Genomic DNA, 18292 nt, shown 5'->3' with positions numbered 1-18292 from the left:
GGAATCAAGAATGGCAATGTGTGTGTTAGATGTCTAGTGACGCTCTTGGCACTCATTATCAACAAAAGAGACTTCACATTCCTGTTTCTATTTCCCACCGCCCACTTCATGAATAAACTAAGGTGAAGTGAAGTGGCTGGAAAGGAAATATAATAACCATTCCATAGATAAAGAAACAAAGTTCAGAAGTGTTATCTGCCTAGGGGTGAGCAGCCAGTAAGTGGCAGAGTCTGCAACTGGTGGTCAGATCATACTACTTCACTCTAAGTCATCTGTGCTAAGAAGTGGGGGACTCGGTGGGGTCAGGGGGTGGAGGAGCAGAGAAAGCATTTTGCAAGGAATCAGGAAACCCTAGTTGTCCCCTCTTCCTCTCCAAGTTGTCCTTAATCCCATCCATCAGACACACATGCTCATCAGTTAGCTTCTCTGAACCTTTGGTCTTTTGAGGCTAGTACCTATCTCACAGGATTGATAGAGCCTATAAATGGGGTACTGGCTCACAGACGTGCTGTCCAGGTGTGAGGTGCTTCTGCTCACTTCTACTGCAAGTAACAACATAGAGAAATGGGGTGACAGGCACAGGGGAGCGCCCATATGAGCTCCAGGTCCCGGCCTCAGTTTCCTGTGTGTGAAAGGAAAGTGGCATCTGTCCTGTTGACCTCACAAAGTTATTGCAAGACCCACTGAGACAATGCCTTGAAGATGGCAAATCTCTGTTTTAGTCCCGTTGCAAACCTTCTGTGGTCAATGTATTCTGAGCGTAACCCAGGCTCCTAGCTTTAGCTAATACAAATCGGTTGTGGAGACAAAATAAACCATAAAACAGAACATAAACTGCACGTTGTAGGGAGAGAACCCACACACTGTGTAGCCCTACCTTAGTTTGCCCAAAATAAGGTTTTTAGCCCCAAATCTTATTTTGTTTCAAATGTGTATTATAATTTCCATAACCATGTATGTGCATGATGGCAGATCAAATGGAGAAATCCACAAGAATAGCTAACTTTTATCCGGGCTTTATTGTGTGCTGGGCAGGCTCCTAAGCTTTCCTGCTCATTATCTTATCTAAATCACACACAGCAACTTCATGCCGGAGGCGCTATCATCATTATCCCCATTTTACAGATGAGGACACCGAAGCACAGAGAAGTTAAATAATTCCCTCAAGCCCACACAGCTAATAACTGGTCAAGCTGAAAGTCTGTAGACAAGTAATGTCAGACCGCACTCTGAAAAATTACAGAAACTAATGGAGTCACTCGGCAAACACGACGTGTCTGCCTTGGAAGGGAGATAAGTGTTAAGAAATCACTTCGCTTGCCTTTGACGTTCACCCGAAGCACCTTTGACTGAAGTCATAGTTTCACTACAGAGTCGGTGCCTTTAAAGAGCTATCTGGCAGTGACAAAGGTTAGTCTTCTTTGCCTCCTTTTTCGCTTTTACTTTCTCGAAGCAAAGGTTCTTCGGTACATGAACTGCGGTGACCAGGGTAGCGATGCCTGCAAACCAGCGAGGTTCGTCCTCCTTTTCCATATTATTACCCGCGAGCTTGTGTGTCACACTGCGACGTTGATTTAAAAGAATCACTTTGGGTCTGACTTGAAAGAAATCCTATGGAAAATGATCACGCCCAAGAGAAAGCTAAACCTGAGGATCCCGGAAAATGAAGAAAAGTGATGTGTCTGCGAAAACAGTAGCAGGGATTTTTAAAAAATTTTGTTCCCCAGGGGCTGTAATTTGACTGCTCTCTTTGGCAACGCGCCAGAGACAAGTCCAAGGGCCTAATCTCTCTTTCTCTCCCCCCTCCTCCCTCCCCTCCTCCTCCCTCCGCCCTGCCCTCCTCCCCCCACCCCTCCTCCGCCCCCTCCTCCCCACCTTTCTCGCCGCGGGGCAGAGGGGAGGCGGGCCGGGAGACCCGCTGCTCGCGCCGGCGGAGCCCGCAGCGCGGCGCAGGGAGGGGCGGCCCGGGCGCGGCCGAGCCGGGGAGCGGGGCCGAGTGGCGGGGCCGAGCCGAGGAAGAGGAAGTCGGAGCCGGCGGCGCTGCAGGGCGCTCGGCGGGCCCGGAGCCGGCGCAGCGCAGCCGCCGCTTCCCTGCCGCCCCGCGCGCGCCCCGCGCCGGGAGCCGCCCCTTTCCGGGTAAGCGCCCGCGCTGCGTGACACCGGGGTCCTTTTCCAGGGATGGGACCGCTCGCCGGGACCCCGGGGAACGGGAAGGGGGCCCCGGGAGCCGCCTCGGCGCGGCGCCCCAGATCCGCAGGTGGAGGCGGGCGGAGCCTGGTGCCCGGGCCCCTGTCCGGGGCGCGCTCCGCCCGGGGTGGGGGCACACGGGGTTGGGGGAGCGCCCCGCCACCGGGGTCCGGGGCCGGCCGTGCCTGCCGCCGCCTGGAGGGGGCGACCAGCCGCCGCCGCCCGGCTCCGGGCTCCCGGCCCCCGAGTGCCAGTCCCGCTCCCGGCGCTCCCCCTTCTCCAGCCGCAACCTCGGCGGCTGCAACGTTGGCTCCCCGGAGAAGGGGTTTCTGCGTACCCCCGGGAGTGTTGCCACCCCCAACCCCCACGAGTCAAACCGGACAGTCCGAAAACGGGACCCGAGGCCAGCCACCCGAGTCAGCTCCCCAACCCCGGTCCCCGCGCTGGTCCCCAGGACCGGTGAGCCACGGCGGGGGTCGGAGGCTGGGGCGCTGCGGCGCGTCTGGCTTGGAGGATCCCTGCCTTTGTAGAAACGAGCCTGGGTGTCCCAGCTCTGCAAATATGCCCCCTTTGGGGGGGCGGGGGTGGAAGGGGGGGCGAAAGCTGGTGGCTTGTCCGTCACAGGGGCAAATGGTAACGCCTGATCCGCTGGGACTTTGCCGACCTCTCTGGCCTGGAAGGACAGCTGGGTTTTGCGGGTGATGCCGGCAGCCCGCCCCCTCTTTGTGTCCTGTGTTGAGAGTCAGGTTCTTAAACCAGAAGCTTAAGGAGGTTCTAATTGGGAAAAGTTGTTAAGCTGTTAAATTTCATTCTGTTCCTGGGGAACAATGAGGTGGATGACTTTTTTTAAATGCGCTGGCGGAGTCGTTTGTGGGGCCGGCGTTTCGTTGAGTCCTGGTCCTCCACGCTCCCTTTGTACCACCCTCAGGTGGCCGCGGCTACTGCACGTATTTTTGAAATCGGTGAGCGTGAGTCCGGCGGGAGGCTGTTCCCCGCCGGCGTCACAGAAGACAATGTCCATCTCGGAGGGAGAGTTGGTTTGGGGGTTTTCCGACGGAGTGGATACAGAACTACCTTGTGTTTCCTATTTTAACCAGCAGGAGACCAGAATGTTGACTCTAGGTCAGATTTGTCAACTCACTAAATTCCAGGCCTAGATAGGTCGTATAATGCCATCAAAATATCTATCGAGTGTTAAATCGGCGTCTTCTGGCGTCTCAGTTCTGTAGTTGGCATAGTTTTAAAGAATTTGTAGACTTTGAACTTTGATTCAACGGTATTTAAAACATTTCCAAGCGCATCTGTCAGGGAATAAGACGACTCCATTCTAACTTTGGCTTTGCCGGGTGGGACCTGAGCAAGCCACACTACCTCTGGTGGCCTTGGCTTGATCGCCCATGAAGTGTTACACGAACCAGATGGATTCGAAAGCTTCATGCTCACTCGGCATCCCCTACCCCCCCCCCCCCCCCGTGGTATTAATTTGGTCTAAAATATTTAAGACTTAGATTAAAAAAAAGTGGTAGTTTTATGTTTGACCCTTTAAAATCTTTGATCTTGTCTTCCCAATTCCTCACTTTGCCTTTTTTTTTTTTATTTGATGCCCCATGTCTAAGCCACCAGACCACCTGACGAAATGTTTTCCCAGAGTTCTCCTGCCTCTCTGGCTTCCTCCTCAAATGGGTCATCAAGAGAAGTCACTGAAGGACCTTCCTTCTCCGCTTCCCCCCCCCCCCCCCCCCCCCCCCCCCCCAGCGTAGCAGCTCCCTGAAGCTCTCCGCTCAGGGCAGAGCACTGAGAGAAAGTTGTCTGGCAGTCAGATCCATGCCCTGATTCTGCTTTTCCTCGATCGAATTTTCCTGCTTATCTCCATCTGCCCCCTGGGCACCAGCTTCCTTCAGTGACTTTAAGGTGGATGATGTTGCCGGATAGAAGTGTAAATATTTCCATGGGAGATTCAGTCTGTACTTCCAAGAGCTTAAATGATCCCTTTTGAACCAATCAATAGGAAGTGGCAACGTCATTTTTCAAAGCCAAGAATAACGGGTACTGTTTTGTTCTCTCCTTTGAGGGTATGATTTTTTAAGTGGTTTAATTAAGATTTAATGGTTCGTAGTCTGACCCATAAATATGGGAAAGACTTGAGTAACACTAAATCTTTTGAGCCCTCAGTAAACTAAAAGCAGTTTCTGCATCTATACTCTGATCTTTGATGGCTGCGATCCACTTTTTTGCAAGTTTCTTCCCCCTCCCCTCTTTTGTGGCTGGTAGTTGGTCTTTGAAAACAATTGTCAGCTTTTAATCCTCGGGCAGGGATGACTAGATCCATGGAATATTAAAGCTAGAATGGATCTTGGATGATCTAGTCCAGCCGCAGCATCTTAAAGATTCAGGAAAGCGGCAGCAGCGAAGGTCCAGCACTCTGGGGCTAGCCGACCTGTGCGTGAAGTCGGCCTCGCAGCTGCTTAGCACGGAGACCTTGACCCCTCTCAGGAAATGATTTAGACCTAGATTATTTTATAATCAGGAAAATGTAACAATCATAGTGATCACTCTCTCTGGATTATCTCACCTCTGCTCATTTCTCCTCTGTGATTTAGGAAACCATGGGCTTCCCGTCTGCAGTCATGCTGAGCATCAATGATTATTAATGAAATAATCCGTAGTAAGCATTTGGCGCATCGTGTGCTTTAAAGGTGACTGTTGTTGGTAAACTGAGTCCCAGGAGTCTTTTTGCTGGAGGTTAAATAGCTCTTGATCGGCAGGGCCACGATTTCACCCAGGGTCACTTCTCTTTCTCACAAAATGCGTGGCCTAGAAATGATGGTGGAGACATATTTTTAATTAAATGTAATGATTCACTTTTTAAGAAAGAAAAAAATCCCATGTCTTTTTTGATTTAGGGAAAACATCGTTTCTAAAGTGAAATGTTCATGTGTTCAAGCAGGGATGGGAATGAAAACATTTTCTAGACAAAAACCCCAAGCAGCATAGTACTTGTGTGTAGCAGGCATCTCAAATATTAATGTTTCGTGACAGCCTGCATCAATCCTGCGTTCTGAAATGAAAAGCTGACCCCAAACCATTTGGGCTTTCAGAACCACAAGCGGCTGTGCCAAGTAGAGCTCACCGACAGAAGAGCCAGCCTTCAAGTAATTAAGAGGTGACTACATGTTCGGCTTGAGATTGCTCATGCTGATGAAAAGCAACAGATGCTTTCGCAAAGATGATGGAAATATAGGCTAACCGTCATCCTAGCGAGGGGACCCAGGTATGTTGCAGAATCACTGGGCCGCGGGTTACCCAGATGCTGCAAGACAGCTTCAAGTGTGCCTGGAGAATTCCCATCCCAGTGATTAGAAGTTGACTATATATCTAGAATTTCATGTTTGAGTATCTGTTCAATCTGTATACACAAGGTTACCCAAAAACGTTTTTCCGATGAGATACAAGCCAAGTAAAAATTTCCAAGCCCAAACGTCTTCTTTTGGGAAATGTTGCATTACTGTTGGATGGAAAGTTAAAGTATACGGGATTCGTGGTTTGGCAAATCCATAGCCCTCCTCTTTTCTCCCTCTCCCCATATAATCTGAGAGGAAAGGCAACTTGAAGAGTGTTAATGTTAGGCCAGGTTTTCAAAAGCTTCCAGCTACGCCCACTTGATGTACTAACCTGGTGGGAGGAGAGGCAGGGTTTTCACCAGTCTTTAATTAAGACGGTTGTTTGGGTAAACTTTAATAACCAGCGTGCTGGGGAGCCTACAGAAGCCACTTATCACCAGCACTAGGAAGATCAAACCATTACAGCATTTGGCCAAAAGCTAGCAAGCCCTTAAGTATAAGGACATCTTGTTAAAATATCAAAGACAGAGTTAAAATGAGTATGAGTCTATCAATCATTGGAACTTTAGAATTCTCATAAAAGTAACTGCTCAATCAAGAAATCATCATATCATTAAATGAGGTCTAATTTTTGAAGTGGTAAATGGATCTAGCTCTCTGTCTGTCTAGTCACATTGAACACTGACGTTTAAATGACCTGTGTCTGAATACAGATGGAGGAAGAGGAAGAGGAGAAGTTCTGGATTGGGGCAGAAAACCTTTTTCTGTAAAGAGCCAGATACTAAGTATTTTAGGCTTTGTGGTCTGTGTCTGTCTCTGTTCTATATTCCTTCGGGGTGGGGGCATTTTTTCGCTTTGTTTACAACCCTTTAAAGATGTAAAAACCAGTCTTGGCTCACAAGCCACACAAAACAGGGTGCAGGCTGGATTCGTCCTGCAGCCATAGTTTACCAGCTCTGTTCTAAATGAAATATTTTATGTTTCTGATATCCTTCGGTATTTTCATGGAGACCCAAAATGACAAATCTTGTAGGCTCTGTCTAAGCTGACTTGATACAGCCTGACTTGTAATCAAATCTCGCTTGTCACTCCTTTGTCCTGCGCTCTTCTTTGTTTTTTCTTTACGCTGGGGTTAGAAGTCTCTGCTAGACATAGCGATCGGTTGACTAGGAGTGGCAGGGCCAGATTTCAGCTTTCTTCCTGGGGTTAGATGCCAAACGGGGAGAGAAGCTTGGCTGGGATGGAATAAGGCCCACATTGAAACGGGTCATTGATGAAGATCATGGATCTCGTGAAATGAAGTTCACACCCTTCCAGCATGGCACCCAGAGCCCTTGTACCTACTTTTATTCTGGCACCTTCTCATATGTCCCCTACATCCGTATCATTCAGGATAACTGGCAGAGCCCTAGTTGGGCTGCACTTGTCCTCACAGATAGCTGGATCCTTCTATGCAAAGTTTAAATACCCATCTCTTTCTTGGAGCCTCTCTTCGTTTTACTGGGCAGAGATGTGCGCCCCTCCACCTCCATATTAACACAGGACCTTGTACATGAAGCACTTAGAAAGGCAGAAGAATATGGTGATTCAGTGGACAGATATTACCTTTCAAGGGTGGGTTTTATTCCTCTTTGTAGGTTTAGGGGTCTTGCCTTACATCTTTGGACCAGTCACAGAATCAAGCACAAAACTTTCCAGGGCTTGTGTGCGATACACACTATAGCATGATGCTTACATGTCTGGCTTTGAAGTTAGCTTGAACTGAAGTCTAGTCCTGACTTCTCCACTTAGCTGTTTCAAGTTCCCCTGTCTTTAGAGTAGATCATAAGAATGACCTCTTAATTGCTGGGAGGAAATGAGATTTTCCTCAGTAAAGCATTTAGTTCAAGGTCTGATATGTAGTCCTTGCTCAATAAATGGTAACTTTTCTTTCTTCCAGAGCCATTTATTGAGAACCTGCTATGCCTAGAATAATGTGGTTCCAGGCATAGCGGTGAACACAAGAGAGGCAGTCTCCATAGAGATGTAATCTAAGTGGGGAGAAGCAGAGTGATGGATGGGCCACCTCAGAGTGGTGCTTCAAGGAAGTCTCTCTGAGAAGGCAACATCTGAACTGTGATTTTAATGATATTGATGAGTTCCTGTTTCATCAAATCTGACACTTTCAAAATACACCATTTTAATGTACCACTAAGAAAAGAAATGCTGTCAATAAAATTGACACCATCTCCTCTAAGATGCATAGATAAGTTGTGAAAAGTGTGTATCTTAGCATCAACGAAATGTATTAAATTGGGGTCAATAAATATCCATCAAATGAATTCGTGTTACGCTCTGGTGGCTTACAAGATTTGGCTCCAATGGTTTACATTGTAACTGAGTTTCTCTCTTCCATTTCTTACCTCTGAGAGGTTGACTTGGTCTTGGCAACGAGTAAAGTAATAATCTAATAAATAAAAGTGTTGTAAGACATTTGTGATCTGATGTATTTTAGAAATAGTTTAAAACAACTTCAGTCACTTAAATGAACAAAGCGTATTAGTGAATCCTGTTTAAGTGACGCTGACCTACCCATAACTTGAGTAGGAGTGCAGCTGAGCCGCTCTTGCCTCTGGATAATTCCTTTTGGCAGCTGTCTGCAGAGATGTGTGAACCTTTAATGCACATAAATGCCTTCCTAAGGGCAATGAGGGCATTAGCTCGAGCTTACTTCAGTTTTCTAGATTTAATTTAACATAAATACTCCATCTCTTCTCTGTGTTCCAAGGGGCCAATCATCTCTCTTCGAAAGTAGGTTCTTTCTGACAATGAAATGGAGGGGGCTCCGTTTAAAACCCCTTGGCCTTCCTTCCCTCCTCTGGCGCATCTCTGGTTTTCACACTCCAAGTGGTGTTCTCTTCCAGTATTTCCCCATCCTCCGCCCTGTTAAGAGAGAAAAATACTGCTTACGTCTTTGCTTTCTGCCCACCCTCTAAACTCTGAATCCTCGTCGAGATCTTTCTCTGCTCCCGGTTTGGAGCCCATTGTATCTCCTTCTCCAGCTCCCTTCTGTCCAAGGTTCCTTTAACTCCTGTTTCTCGATGACTCAATGGGACCTTTGACAACACTTGGCTATTTCTAGGTGTAATAAAGTGTGCTTTCATGCTGTTTTGATTTGAATGTCAACATGTCACCCAAGACCCCAGCACTTTGCAGTGTGCTGGCCCTCCACACATGGCCAGCATGCCTTTCCTTGTACCCCCCTGGAATCGCTTCCTTTGGGGCACTTTTCAGCTCCTCCCATCCTCTCCCAACCTTGGGACTGAAGCCGAGCAAAGTTCCCTTCCTGCACCCTGCCTGACTAGGAGGGGTGGCTCAGCGCCTGGGTAAGGAGGGAGCGCAGTGCAGACCATTTTCCCTGCCTGAGCCACCTCCTTCCTCCCTCCACCTTTCCATATGATTGAAACCCTCCCGCTTTAGGACGTCTTTAGAACAGGTACCAACTCTAGAGGAAGTAGGAGTCTTTGGAAACAAGTAGATGCAAAGGAAAAGCCATTTAGAGGCGTTCCAGGGCACGGTCCAGTCCAGCCTCAGGATGATTTAAGGCTGTCTCCGACCTGTGACTAGCAGGCTGGTTGGGGTGGAGGGAACGGGAGGGAATGGTGAAGACGGGAGGCCACAGAGGGGCGGTGGAGGGGCTGATCCGCGGCCAGCACAGAGTTCAGCTTCCCGTGGCCGTGTGATTACAGACAGTCCTCAAACACTAACATCTGTGCTTCTCTGATGTGCTGGGAGACAGGGAAAACTGTAATCTGGGGCATAAATATACGATCCTGCATTTGTTCCCTTTAACCATGTAAACCTGTTATTAGTCTAAGCATCTCTGTTGTGCTAGAATATTATAGCTGCCTCCAAGAAGGAGATGGTAGCTGGTCTGAAACAGCCTATGGTTTAAACATTCGGCTGTCTCACACTTTTGAAAATCTGAATCAACTAAATATGTGAAGTATGCAGCACGAGAGTCAAAATCAGGAATATTGGATACTGAGTGGGAGGCGGAGGAGCCTATGAGAGGAGACGTAGAGTTTAAACGTTAATTTTTTAAAAGAAAAACCTGCCCTTACATTATGCCTTTCCCAGCCTAGATGAGAGTTTTTAGAGAGTTACTTGCTAAGGAATAACGGGGGTGGGGCCGTAAGGGGAATGAGGTGGACAGGGAACTGACGGGAAATGGGCACGCACAAGGCTGATTAGGGCTGGCTCTGTCTAGGAAAGTGCTTTGGGAAATCTTTGGAAGCATTTGAATATTGTTATGGAGGAAAATCTTGGTGGTCTTGGCTTTTTTCCACTTTTCTTCACTGTCTATATAAGATAAATGCTTATTTTACCCCTCTTCTTTAAGAGTTGTTTAAACACTAAGGAATACCACTTAATCACAATGTCTAATGATATCAGATCTTGAAACTAAAATAGCAAAGAAAGTAATGTGGAAATAATGTTTTTTGTAGCATGTGGAAGCCTTGTGGCCCACGGGTGTAGCCTATCTCAATGAAATATTACTTCTAGCAACTCAGAATCCAGGTGACTTCCAAAAAGTGTCATTATGAAGCACTCATATTTGTTTTTGTTTCTTTCTTTTTAGAAGAAAACTTACCCTGGTATGAAAGCAAATCCTATGAAGTTCTAAAAATTGAGTTGTGGTGAGCTCCATCGTGGCAGTGCCTTTCAAAATTCAGAATACCCGTGCGGAGCAAAAGAGATTTGTTTCACTTTATGATCTGCCATATTGAGATGTGATGCTGTCTACTCTAATCCCATAGTTTAAGAAATTTCCAAATAGAAAGTTGACAGGTATTTGTTTTTGACTTCTTAAATAAATGAAGAAGAGAGCACACTTCAGTACTAGCTAAAGACATGGTAGCTAGCAATAACTATTCTAAAAATCCCCTTGGTTTTGGATTACTAGTATGTGCAGAAAACATACTTTGCACATGTTTAGAAACTATATGCCGTACATTTGAATGAGAATTCTTATTTGATGCTTCAATATGCATGAGATAGAACAATCAAATCTAATACTTCATTGCTGTCTTTGCCTACTTATTGTAGTACAAATTCAAACACTGACTCTGTGACATTAATTATGGGAAAAAGGGTGTGCACAGAAAAGTTTGTCTTTCTAAAGTCTGAATACTCTGAGTTGAAATGAAGGAATAGTCTGGAATTAGGCAGTCTGTATGTGTTATTTGGAAGTTGTTTGCAAATGCCTTCTAAAATGGGGGTAAAAATCATATCATAAAGTTGTTATGAGGTTTAAATGCATAATGTATGTATAGCGCCTAGTACCTAGTCAGCCTTTGATAAAGAGTGGCTCTTGTATTATGTTTACTGGGTGTCACACTTAAGTTTTATGCCTTGCTTCCAGATGACTGGAACAGTAAAGCAACATGAAAATAACTAGGCAAAGCCATCCAGGTGGTTGAAGAAGGGCCCTCAGTTTCCTTTGGCAAAAGTCAAATGGTAAGAGAGGGAAGAGGAACACGTTTTTTTGTTTGTTTTACTGTAGTAGAGATGTAATATACATTACACTTGGGAATTCACGTTAGAATTAGTTTATCCAACGAACATAATATCCTAAATTCTGGGGGTACAGTGATGAACAAAACAGACCGAATCTGGAGTGAAGGAAAAACTCAGTGGAACCCGTGCTTTAAAGAAGGGAAACAGGGAAATGGGTCTGGGGTGGGGGCATTTTCCTGGGTGGTCAGAAAGGCGTGTGTGAGCTGGTTACATTGAGCTGAGGTTTAAATACAAAGAAGTAACTCTGAGATGATCTGAGGGAAGAATATTCTAAGCAGAGGGAAACAAATCGGTATGAAGGCCCTAGGAGAGAAATAAGCTTGGTGAGTTCTAGAAACAGAGGGGCAGCCTGTGTGTGTGAACAAAGGGAGCAGGGGTAAGTGGGAGGTGAAGCTGGAGAGGTAGACAGGGCCTAGACTGCGTAGGTCTTTATAATATCAAAGGTCTTTATGGTGGCTTAGTAGTGCGATGTTAAGCCACGAAGGGTTTGAAGCAGGGGAATGACGTAATCTGATTAATGCCCAGCTATCTCTCTGGCGGCTGTGACTAGCGGGAAGTTCTGGAAACAGGTAGAAAGGTTGGGAAGCCATTGCAGTGGTACAGAGAGGATTCTAGCAGAGGAGATGGTGAGAAGTGGGTTGACTCAGAACTGGAATGTCAGCCAAGACAACGCAGCTTGAAGAGAAGGAGTTGATGGGGATTGGGAAACCATGTGACCACTACGATTTGCTTTGTCCTACCTGCTTGCCAGACTCTACCTCTTACTGCCACTGCCCTCCTCCTTTGGCTCCCCTAAGTGAAGTCACCAAGGCAGCAGGTGACCAATCGTGGTGCTCTCTAGGAAGCTGAGACAGATAAGCTCACCTCCCCACACACCCCTCACTGCTAAGTACCTCTTCCTTCTAGTGCTTTAGCATCCTCATTACCTCATTTCTAGCACTTACAATGTAGTATTTTTGATAACCATTTAGTTGTCTACCCTCCCTCACTTGATGATGAGCTCCTTAAAAGCAAATGTTTGAACAAAATAATTTTTTCTTCTACTGGTTGAAATGAGCTTTAAGAAATATAGGCCAAAATCTCAGTTTTCACAACTTAGTTGAAGAAAGGAAATTCTGTGTAGGTAGCTGAATATTTAAAGGAGAAGGAGGAAGAGGAGAGGAGGAAGGATGGGAGGAAAAAGAAAGAGGGAGGAAACATGCTGGAGAGATCCAGAGGAGCTCTGAGCTCTGTGTTAGCACTTCATAAAAGTTTCTTTAGAAAAGTGAAGTTCAAACCGTCTTCTGCGAGGAGAGTCCAGTAGCTGTTGGTGTAAAAGTTGTGTGAGTCTGCAGTAAATGTGGTGCTCTAAAAATACGTGTGTTCATTACCTGCCTTTCACGAGTTTATAGTGCACTTGGAAACTCAATAGTGTTTATCCCAGAATAGCAACAACTACCAGGGAAACTGTAGCGGTAAGAAGTCTTTCTAATGTTCTGAGCTGGTTGACTGACGGCTATGCATTTCCAGACGGGACATCAGCCCTCCCCCAACCCTATAAACATGACTTCTTATGCACGGGGAGGGCACTCTAGATCTTCTGATAGGTTGTGAATCTCCTGAGGCATTGAGATTATGTCATATTCATCCTTGTATTCCCAGCAGAGAGCATGGTCACCACCAGCACACCGTTGACCTTTAATCAGTTGTTTGACTTGACTTTGGGTCCATTTCTTGATTTCCACTGTAAAGATGTTCAGTGTCTAATGTTCACTGCTAGTGTGTGGGTTTTGGATGAAAATCTTAATTCTGGTTTACCAACTTGGTGCTTAGAAATGTAAAAACCAATTTGAGAAGTCGGTATTTGTGATCCTCATATTCAGAATTTAGCACCCTTACTGGAAACAAATGAATATAGCTAAGCCACATTGTTTAGTGTTAAGTGGTACAATAATTACTCTGTTATTTATAAATTTAGTTCATTAAGGCATGTCTTCGAAGGATCCCTTCATGTTAAAAGGGAATGGATTCTGGTAGCCTTGTTTTAGTTACTATGCCTGTTTGAAAATAATGAAATTTCTCTTAGAATATTCTGATTTAAGTTTTCTGGCTCAAATAGTATGGCCCAATAGTGTTTCAAAATAAATCAACAGAAAAACTGTGCAGTAGGCCTGTGTGAGCCTCCCACTCTTATTCACATGCCTTCTGGGATTTTATTGGCTTGTGCACAATTGATTCCAAGTCACCCACCCAGAACTGGGCTCATAATCTCTATTTCCAGACCTACCTCTAACTTCCTGGGTTGTTTTTTCCCCTCCTTTTTCAATTCACCATAATTCGCGGCTCACGGCAAGCCATTTTTCTTCCCTTTCCTGCTTTGCCCAATCAGTTAGCAATAACTTCCTAAATAGTTCTCAATCTGGGTTCACTTATTTGTGCCCCTTTCCCATCCTTTTAGATGCTTATCTCTTGCCTAGACCATTAGAATAATTGCTGAGCCAGCTTTGATTGCTCTCTCCAGAACACAAGTCTGACCAGCGGATGCATTTTCGTAGAGCTCTCTCATCATGACTTAACTCAAAGGAAAGGCTGATGGTAGAACCTAAAGGAGAGATAAACGTCCCAGTTAGAGAGCCTTTAGGGTTTCTCTGGTCACATTCCCCATCTCATACATCAGGTCCAACCCACAGGCAAACCCTGTGGCCTCTGCCTCCCAAAACATCCAGAATCCTACTTCTCCAGTCTTCCCTGCTCCTCCTTGGTCCGCTCCCCTTTCCCTGTCTTCTTGGATTAGTGCATTAGGTTCCTAACTGGTCTTTTTGCTCAGACCCATGTCACTACTTTCTTTCTTTACACTAGCCAAATTGATCCTGTTCATGTGTTGGCTAATCCAGACACCTCTAATGGTTTCCCATCTCACTCAAAGTCAAAAGCAAATCCATAGGACAGCCTTCGAGACCCTCCCCAGTCTGGCCCTGCTCTGATCTCTCTCCCCCGATTTCATCTCTAGCTCCTCCTCACGTGCTCACTCTGCCTCAGCTCGCTGGCTGCCAAACCAGCGCCAGCCTCAGAGTGTTTTCAATACCTCTGCCTGGAACATTCTTCCCCGGACATCAAAGCATTACTGTCTCACTTCTTCCAGTTCCCTGCTCAAGTGTCCTCTTATCAAAGAAGTCTCCCAATCATGCCTTGTAAAATAGGATCCCCAGCACCTTACAAGCCATGTCTGTCTTGCCCTGCTTCATTTTTACATATAGCATTGATCAACACCTAACAGAGGATGTATTTGTTTCTTGTCTGTCCTACCACGTCATGAAAGCAAAGACCTTGTCTTGTTCACACTGTATTTCCAATGTTTTACAACAGTGCCCAGCACAGACAGAAACTTAGACATTTCTTGAATAATCGTATCACCTCGGCAATTGCCATGTCTTGCCTCTAAGTAAGGTAGGTTCTGGCTCTGATACTGCTAGACCACATTCTAGAGTAGAGGTGGGCAGGCTGAGGTGTTGCGGGGAGTTGTGGGTGGGTGGTTGGGGGGTGGGAGTGGGGGTGGGGTGGTGGGTACATGGGAGTAGAAGTGGTGGGCAGTCTGCCCTGTGACTCCATTGTCCTCCATTCCTGCCCTCGTACTCCTGGGCTTCTGGAGAATTCTCCACAGGAGGTCCACCTGGGCCTCTTGCCTGCAGTGTCTACTCTCTAGCTCCATCCTACCCAGAAAACCTCGCTCCTGGCTGTTCTCCCCTGTCTGTCCTCCACTTCACTCAGGTTGCTCCCGCATACTCGGCCTTGTTCTTCCGTGGTACCCACAGCAACAGGTGTGGCAGACACTGAGAAAATATCAAGTCACTGCTAGATATTTAGGTCTCCTCTTTCACCCTTCTTTATCCAAATGCTACTTACCTATCCAAATAGGCAGAGTGGTGTGGCAGTTAAACGTTCACACTCTGGAGCTGGGCTACCCGGGTTCAAACTGGGTTCCACCACTTAGGGTCTGCATGACCTTGGACAACTACTCAGCCTCTCGAAGCTTAGGGACAGCATCTTACAGATGACAGAAACAGTACCAGCCCCTGGGGTTATGATGAGGATCAAACCCAGTCATTCTTTAACATGCTTGCAAAACCTAGTTCTAATACGTAAAAAAAAGTTAGGTGAATGTTAGCCATTATTTTCATCAACATTTCTTTAAAACTGACCTCTTTCATAAAACTCAAATTGCTGTGTTCTTTCTCAGAAAACCAGGTGTCCTTTAATTACCATTTTATTCAGCTTTATCTGTATTAATGCCTTACTCTGATGCAGCTTATCAACTCATGCATGTCTTACATTAATTTATAGGTATGGAATAGATAAATCTTACATACACGTAGAAAAATTACCTTTGCCCACCCTGCTCTCGGCATTTCCCACCTTGCTTCCTGTTTATTTTTCTGCATAGCATGTATAGCTGTCTGCTTGACACAACATAAATTACTGTTTATCTTTTTAAGCTCCATGGAGGGAGGAATTCATCTTCTAATTAAGGAAATTTTCAAATAAACGCAAGTAGAGAAAATAGTGTAATGAACTCCTGTGTATCCACCCTCTAGCTTCAACAATTAGAAACATTTTGCCCATCTCGTTCCATCCGTTTCCCCACTTGGCACCCTCCCCTACTTTGGATATTAAAAGCAAATGCCAGATATCATGTTATTTAACCTATAAATACTTCCATATGCGTTTCCAACTAAGGACACACTTTTCTATATAACCACCACACTATCAATACACCCAATAAAAATAGCAGTAGTTCCCTCATATCAGCTCTCACCCTGTCCAAGGTCAGAGTTCCCTGTGAGAACCCAGGATTTCTGCTTGTTTTGTTCAATGCCACATCCCAAGGACATGATTATATTTAGATGAATGAGTGAGAGGTTGTATTCTACAATTTTATTTTTGGAAGACAACTCCACAAAAATATTATCAATGGTGATGGTGACCTTGGGCTAATGAAGGAAAGCCCACTTGATTCTTAGTGTAGCTGAGGCTTAGCTCCTGTCTATTGTTTACAAGTACTATGGAACTAATGCCAGTGTCTTTTAATGAGCAAATATGTTCAGAGTTCTAACCTGGGATAGGCTGTCTTTAAATCTGCCTCTTTGCCTCAGAGGAGTCTGAATTCCATCTCTCCTCTCCTTTTAGTGTGTGTGTGTGCTGAGGAAGATTGGCCCTGAGTTAACATCTGTGCCTGTCTTCCTCTATTTTGTATGTGGGATGCAGCCACAGCATGGCTGACAAGTGGTGCAGGTCTGCTCCGAGGATCCAGACCCATGAACCTGGGCCCCCAAAGAGGAGCACGCCAACTTAACCACTACACCACAGGGCTGGCCTCTCTCCTCTCCTTCTTGAACAGGGAATGAAGATAGCATGATTCCTACTTTTAGAAATGAATGGACTGTCTTTTGAATATGAACTGTACCACTTACTAATTCTTCATCCATAGAGTGGGGGAAAATTATAACTCTTATATAGGATTGTTATGAACATATAATAATAATGGGTAAACTGTTACACAGTTCTTGGCCTTTAGCAGCTATTTCATGGACAGTTGTGACCTCTCCCTTGTCACCAAGCCACTATTGTTGGCAGTCTCAAGGCAAGAGTTCCCAAGACAGAGGGGAAGGCCCCAAGGGTTGACTGGGGCAAGGGGCTACCAAGTGGAAGCTAGCCCTCAACCGTGTCTCCTCCCCAGGCCCTGCCCCTCCATCTCGTCTCCCTCTCGCTCCCTCTCTCTCTCTCTCTCTTTCTTTCTCTCTCTCTCTTTCTCTTTCTATCCACGTTGGCTCTTTAGGGTTTCTCATTTCTGCTGTGGTCGACTGTGGAATGGGAAAGCAGCATTGTAGTGTTGCTTCTGGAAAGTGCACTGCCCTTTTAAGGGTTAATTTGAAGAGCTTTTACTTCTGATACTGAGTCTTGAAGAAATCCTTATCGCTCTGCCTTCTCTTTTGAGCAAACACTAGGGGAAAAGAGTTATGTGAGAATTGGATTTTGCATTGTCCTGTAAGTTTAAATGGTTGTATCACTTTGCAAAGTAGAGCTCTGTTCCTACAAACCCCCGAATGGATGCCTGGGTCACCCTTGAGATTCCTGTCCAAGTAAGATTATTGTCAGGCATGTTGGGCTCCCGAATAAATTTTGAGGTCACTACTAGTCTTGTCAGTAACACATCAGCAAATCATTTCTCATGATCACTTTAGAGACGAGGTTAGTTTTCCTCTCCATCATTCATCTAATTCATGGGAACAACTTCTTGATTTCACGATTTTGGGTAGTTGGTCTCTATTTCCAAGACCGCACCTGACTTCGACACCGGTTAACCTGGTATTTGCCGTGAATAAAACTTTGAATAACCTATAACCCCAGCAAAGCTCAGTCCCTCTCCACAGCACAGAAGGTTTCAAAGCGTGGGATCCGCCTCTGATAGATAGCTTTGTACCAAAACTTACGCCGCTGAGCCCTTTCTGCCTTACGTGTCTGTGCCCCTCGCCTCAAACCAACCCAAAGTACAACCCAGAGTGCACTGCTTGCCCTCGCTTGGGCTCCTTCACCCCCTGAGAGCTGGCATCTGCTTTATTTCCCTTTCTCCTCCATCAGCCCCTTCTTCTCTCTAAATCTCCCCAATGGAAATCTTGTGATATGCATTTACTTAAATTCTCAAAACAGGAAAAATAGATGCCAATTCACATAGGTTAGAATTTCTTGTGAAAAGAATCACACTGAGGAGGGACTAGAGTGGGTGAAGTGTGCTGTAAGGAACAGAGTGGAAATTCTAAATAAGCAATGAAGAGACTGGAGGGAACAAGGCATCTGGGGAGCAGGTAGGAGAATGAAAGGCAGTGCAGAGGGTGACGGCGATGGTTATGAAGCTTCACCTCTGGTTCCTCTTTGCCTCCTGCCTTGCAGTTCCCTGTAGCAGCGAAGAAGAGCAGACCCTGGACTGGCTGATATGGTGGTGGCAGCAGTGGACATATGAGCAACATTGATTGAGTCCTTTCTAGTCCAGGCTTTGCATATATTTACTAATTTCATGCTCACCAGCACTTTGATGTGTGCAGTCATTCCCCTTTCATCAGTGAGGAAGCTGAGGTATCAGAAAGGTTGGATAACTTGCGCAAAGACACCTGGCTCATCCATGGCAGCAGTGGAGTCAGTGCCCAAGAGAGTGGCTCCAGAGCTCATGCTCG

General features: G+C 45.9%; 2 protein-coding genes across 3 annotated transcripts in view; one reads left to right on the top strand and one right to left on the bottom strand.

Moving 5' to 3' along the window:
* Positions 1 to 1021: 1021 nt before the first annotated feature.
* Positions 1022 to 3208, bottom strand: LOC124243795 (basic proline-rich protein). The gene is made up of 3 exons (XM_046669802.1): positions 3107 to 3208; positions 1876 to 2917; positions 1022 to 1682 (listed from the first exon to the last, which is right to left on the bottom strand). Exons 1-3 carry the CDS (start codon positions 3206 to 3208, stop codon positions 1642 to 1644), a joined length of 1185 nt encoding a protein of 394 aa, XP_046525758.1. The 3' UTR covers positions 1022 to 1641.
* PLEKHG1 (pleckstrin homology and RhoGEF domain containing G1) overlaps positions 2006 to 18292 on the top strand; it is a 218751-nt gene continuing 202464 nt past the window's right edge. The window contains exons 1-2 of one of the 2 annotated variants that reach the window (XM_046669951.1): positions 2015 to 2136; positions 5286 to 5458. The gene's annotated coding sequence lies outside the window, so the exon portion shown is untranslated. Of the gene's footprint in view, positions 2137 to 5285; positions 5459 to 18292 lie in introns of both variants that reach the window. The other variant, XM_046669950.1, reaches the window with a different exon arrangement.

This window comes from Equus quagga, chromosome 8, assembly GCF_021613505.1.
Source record: "Equus quagga isolate Etosha38 chromosome 8, UCLA_HA_Equagga_1.0, whole genome shotgun sequence".
NCBI classification, from domain to species: Eukaryota; Metazoa; Chordata; class Mammalia; order Perissodactyla; family Equidae; genus Equus; species Equus quagga.
Note: the sequence above shows the minus strand (reverse complement) of the source record. Positions and strands in the feature narration are given on the sequence as shown.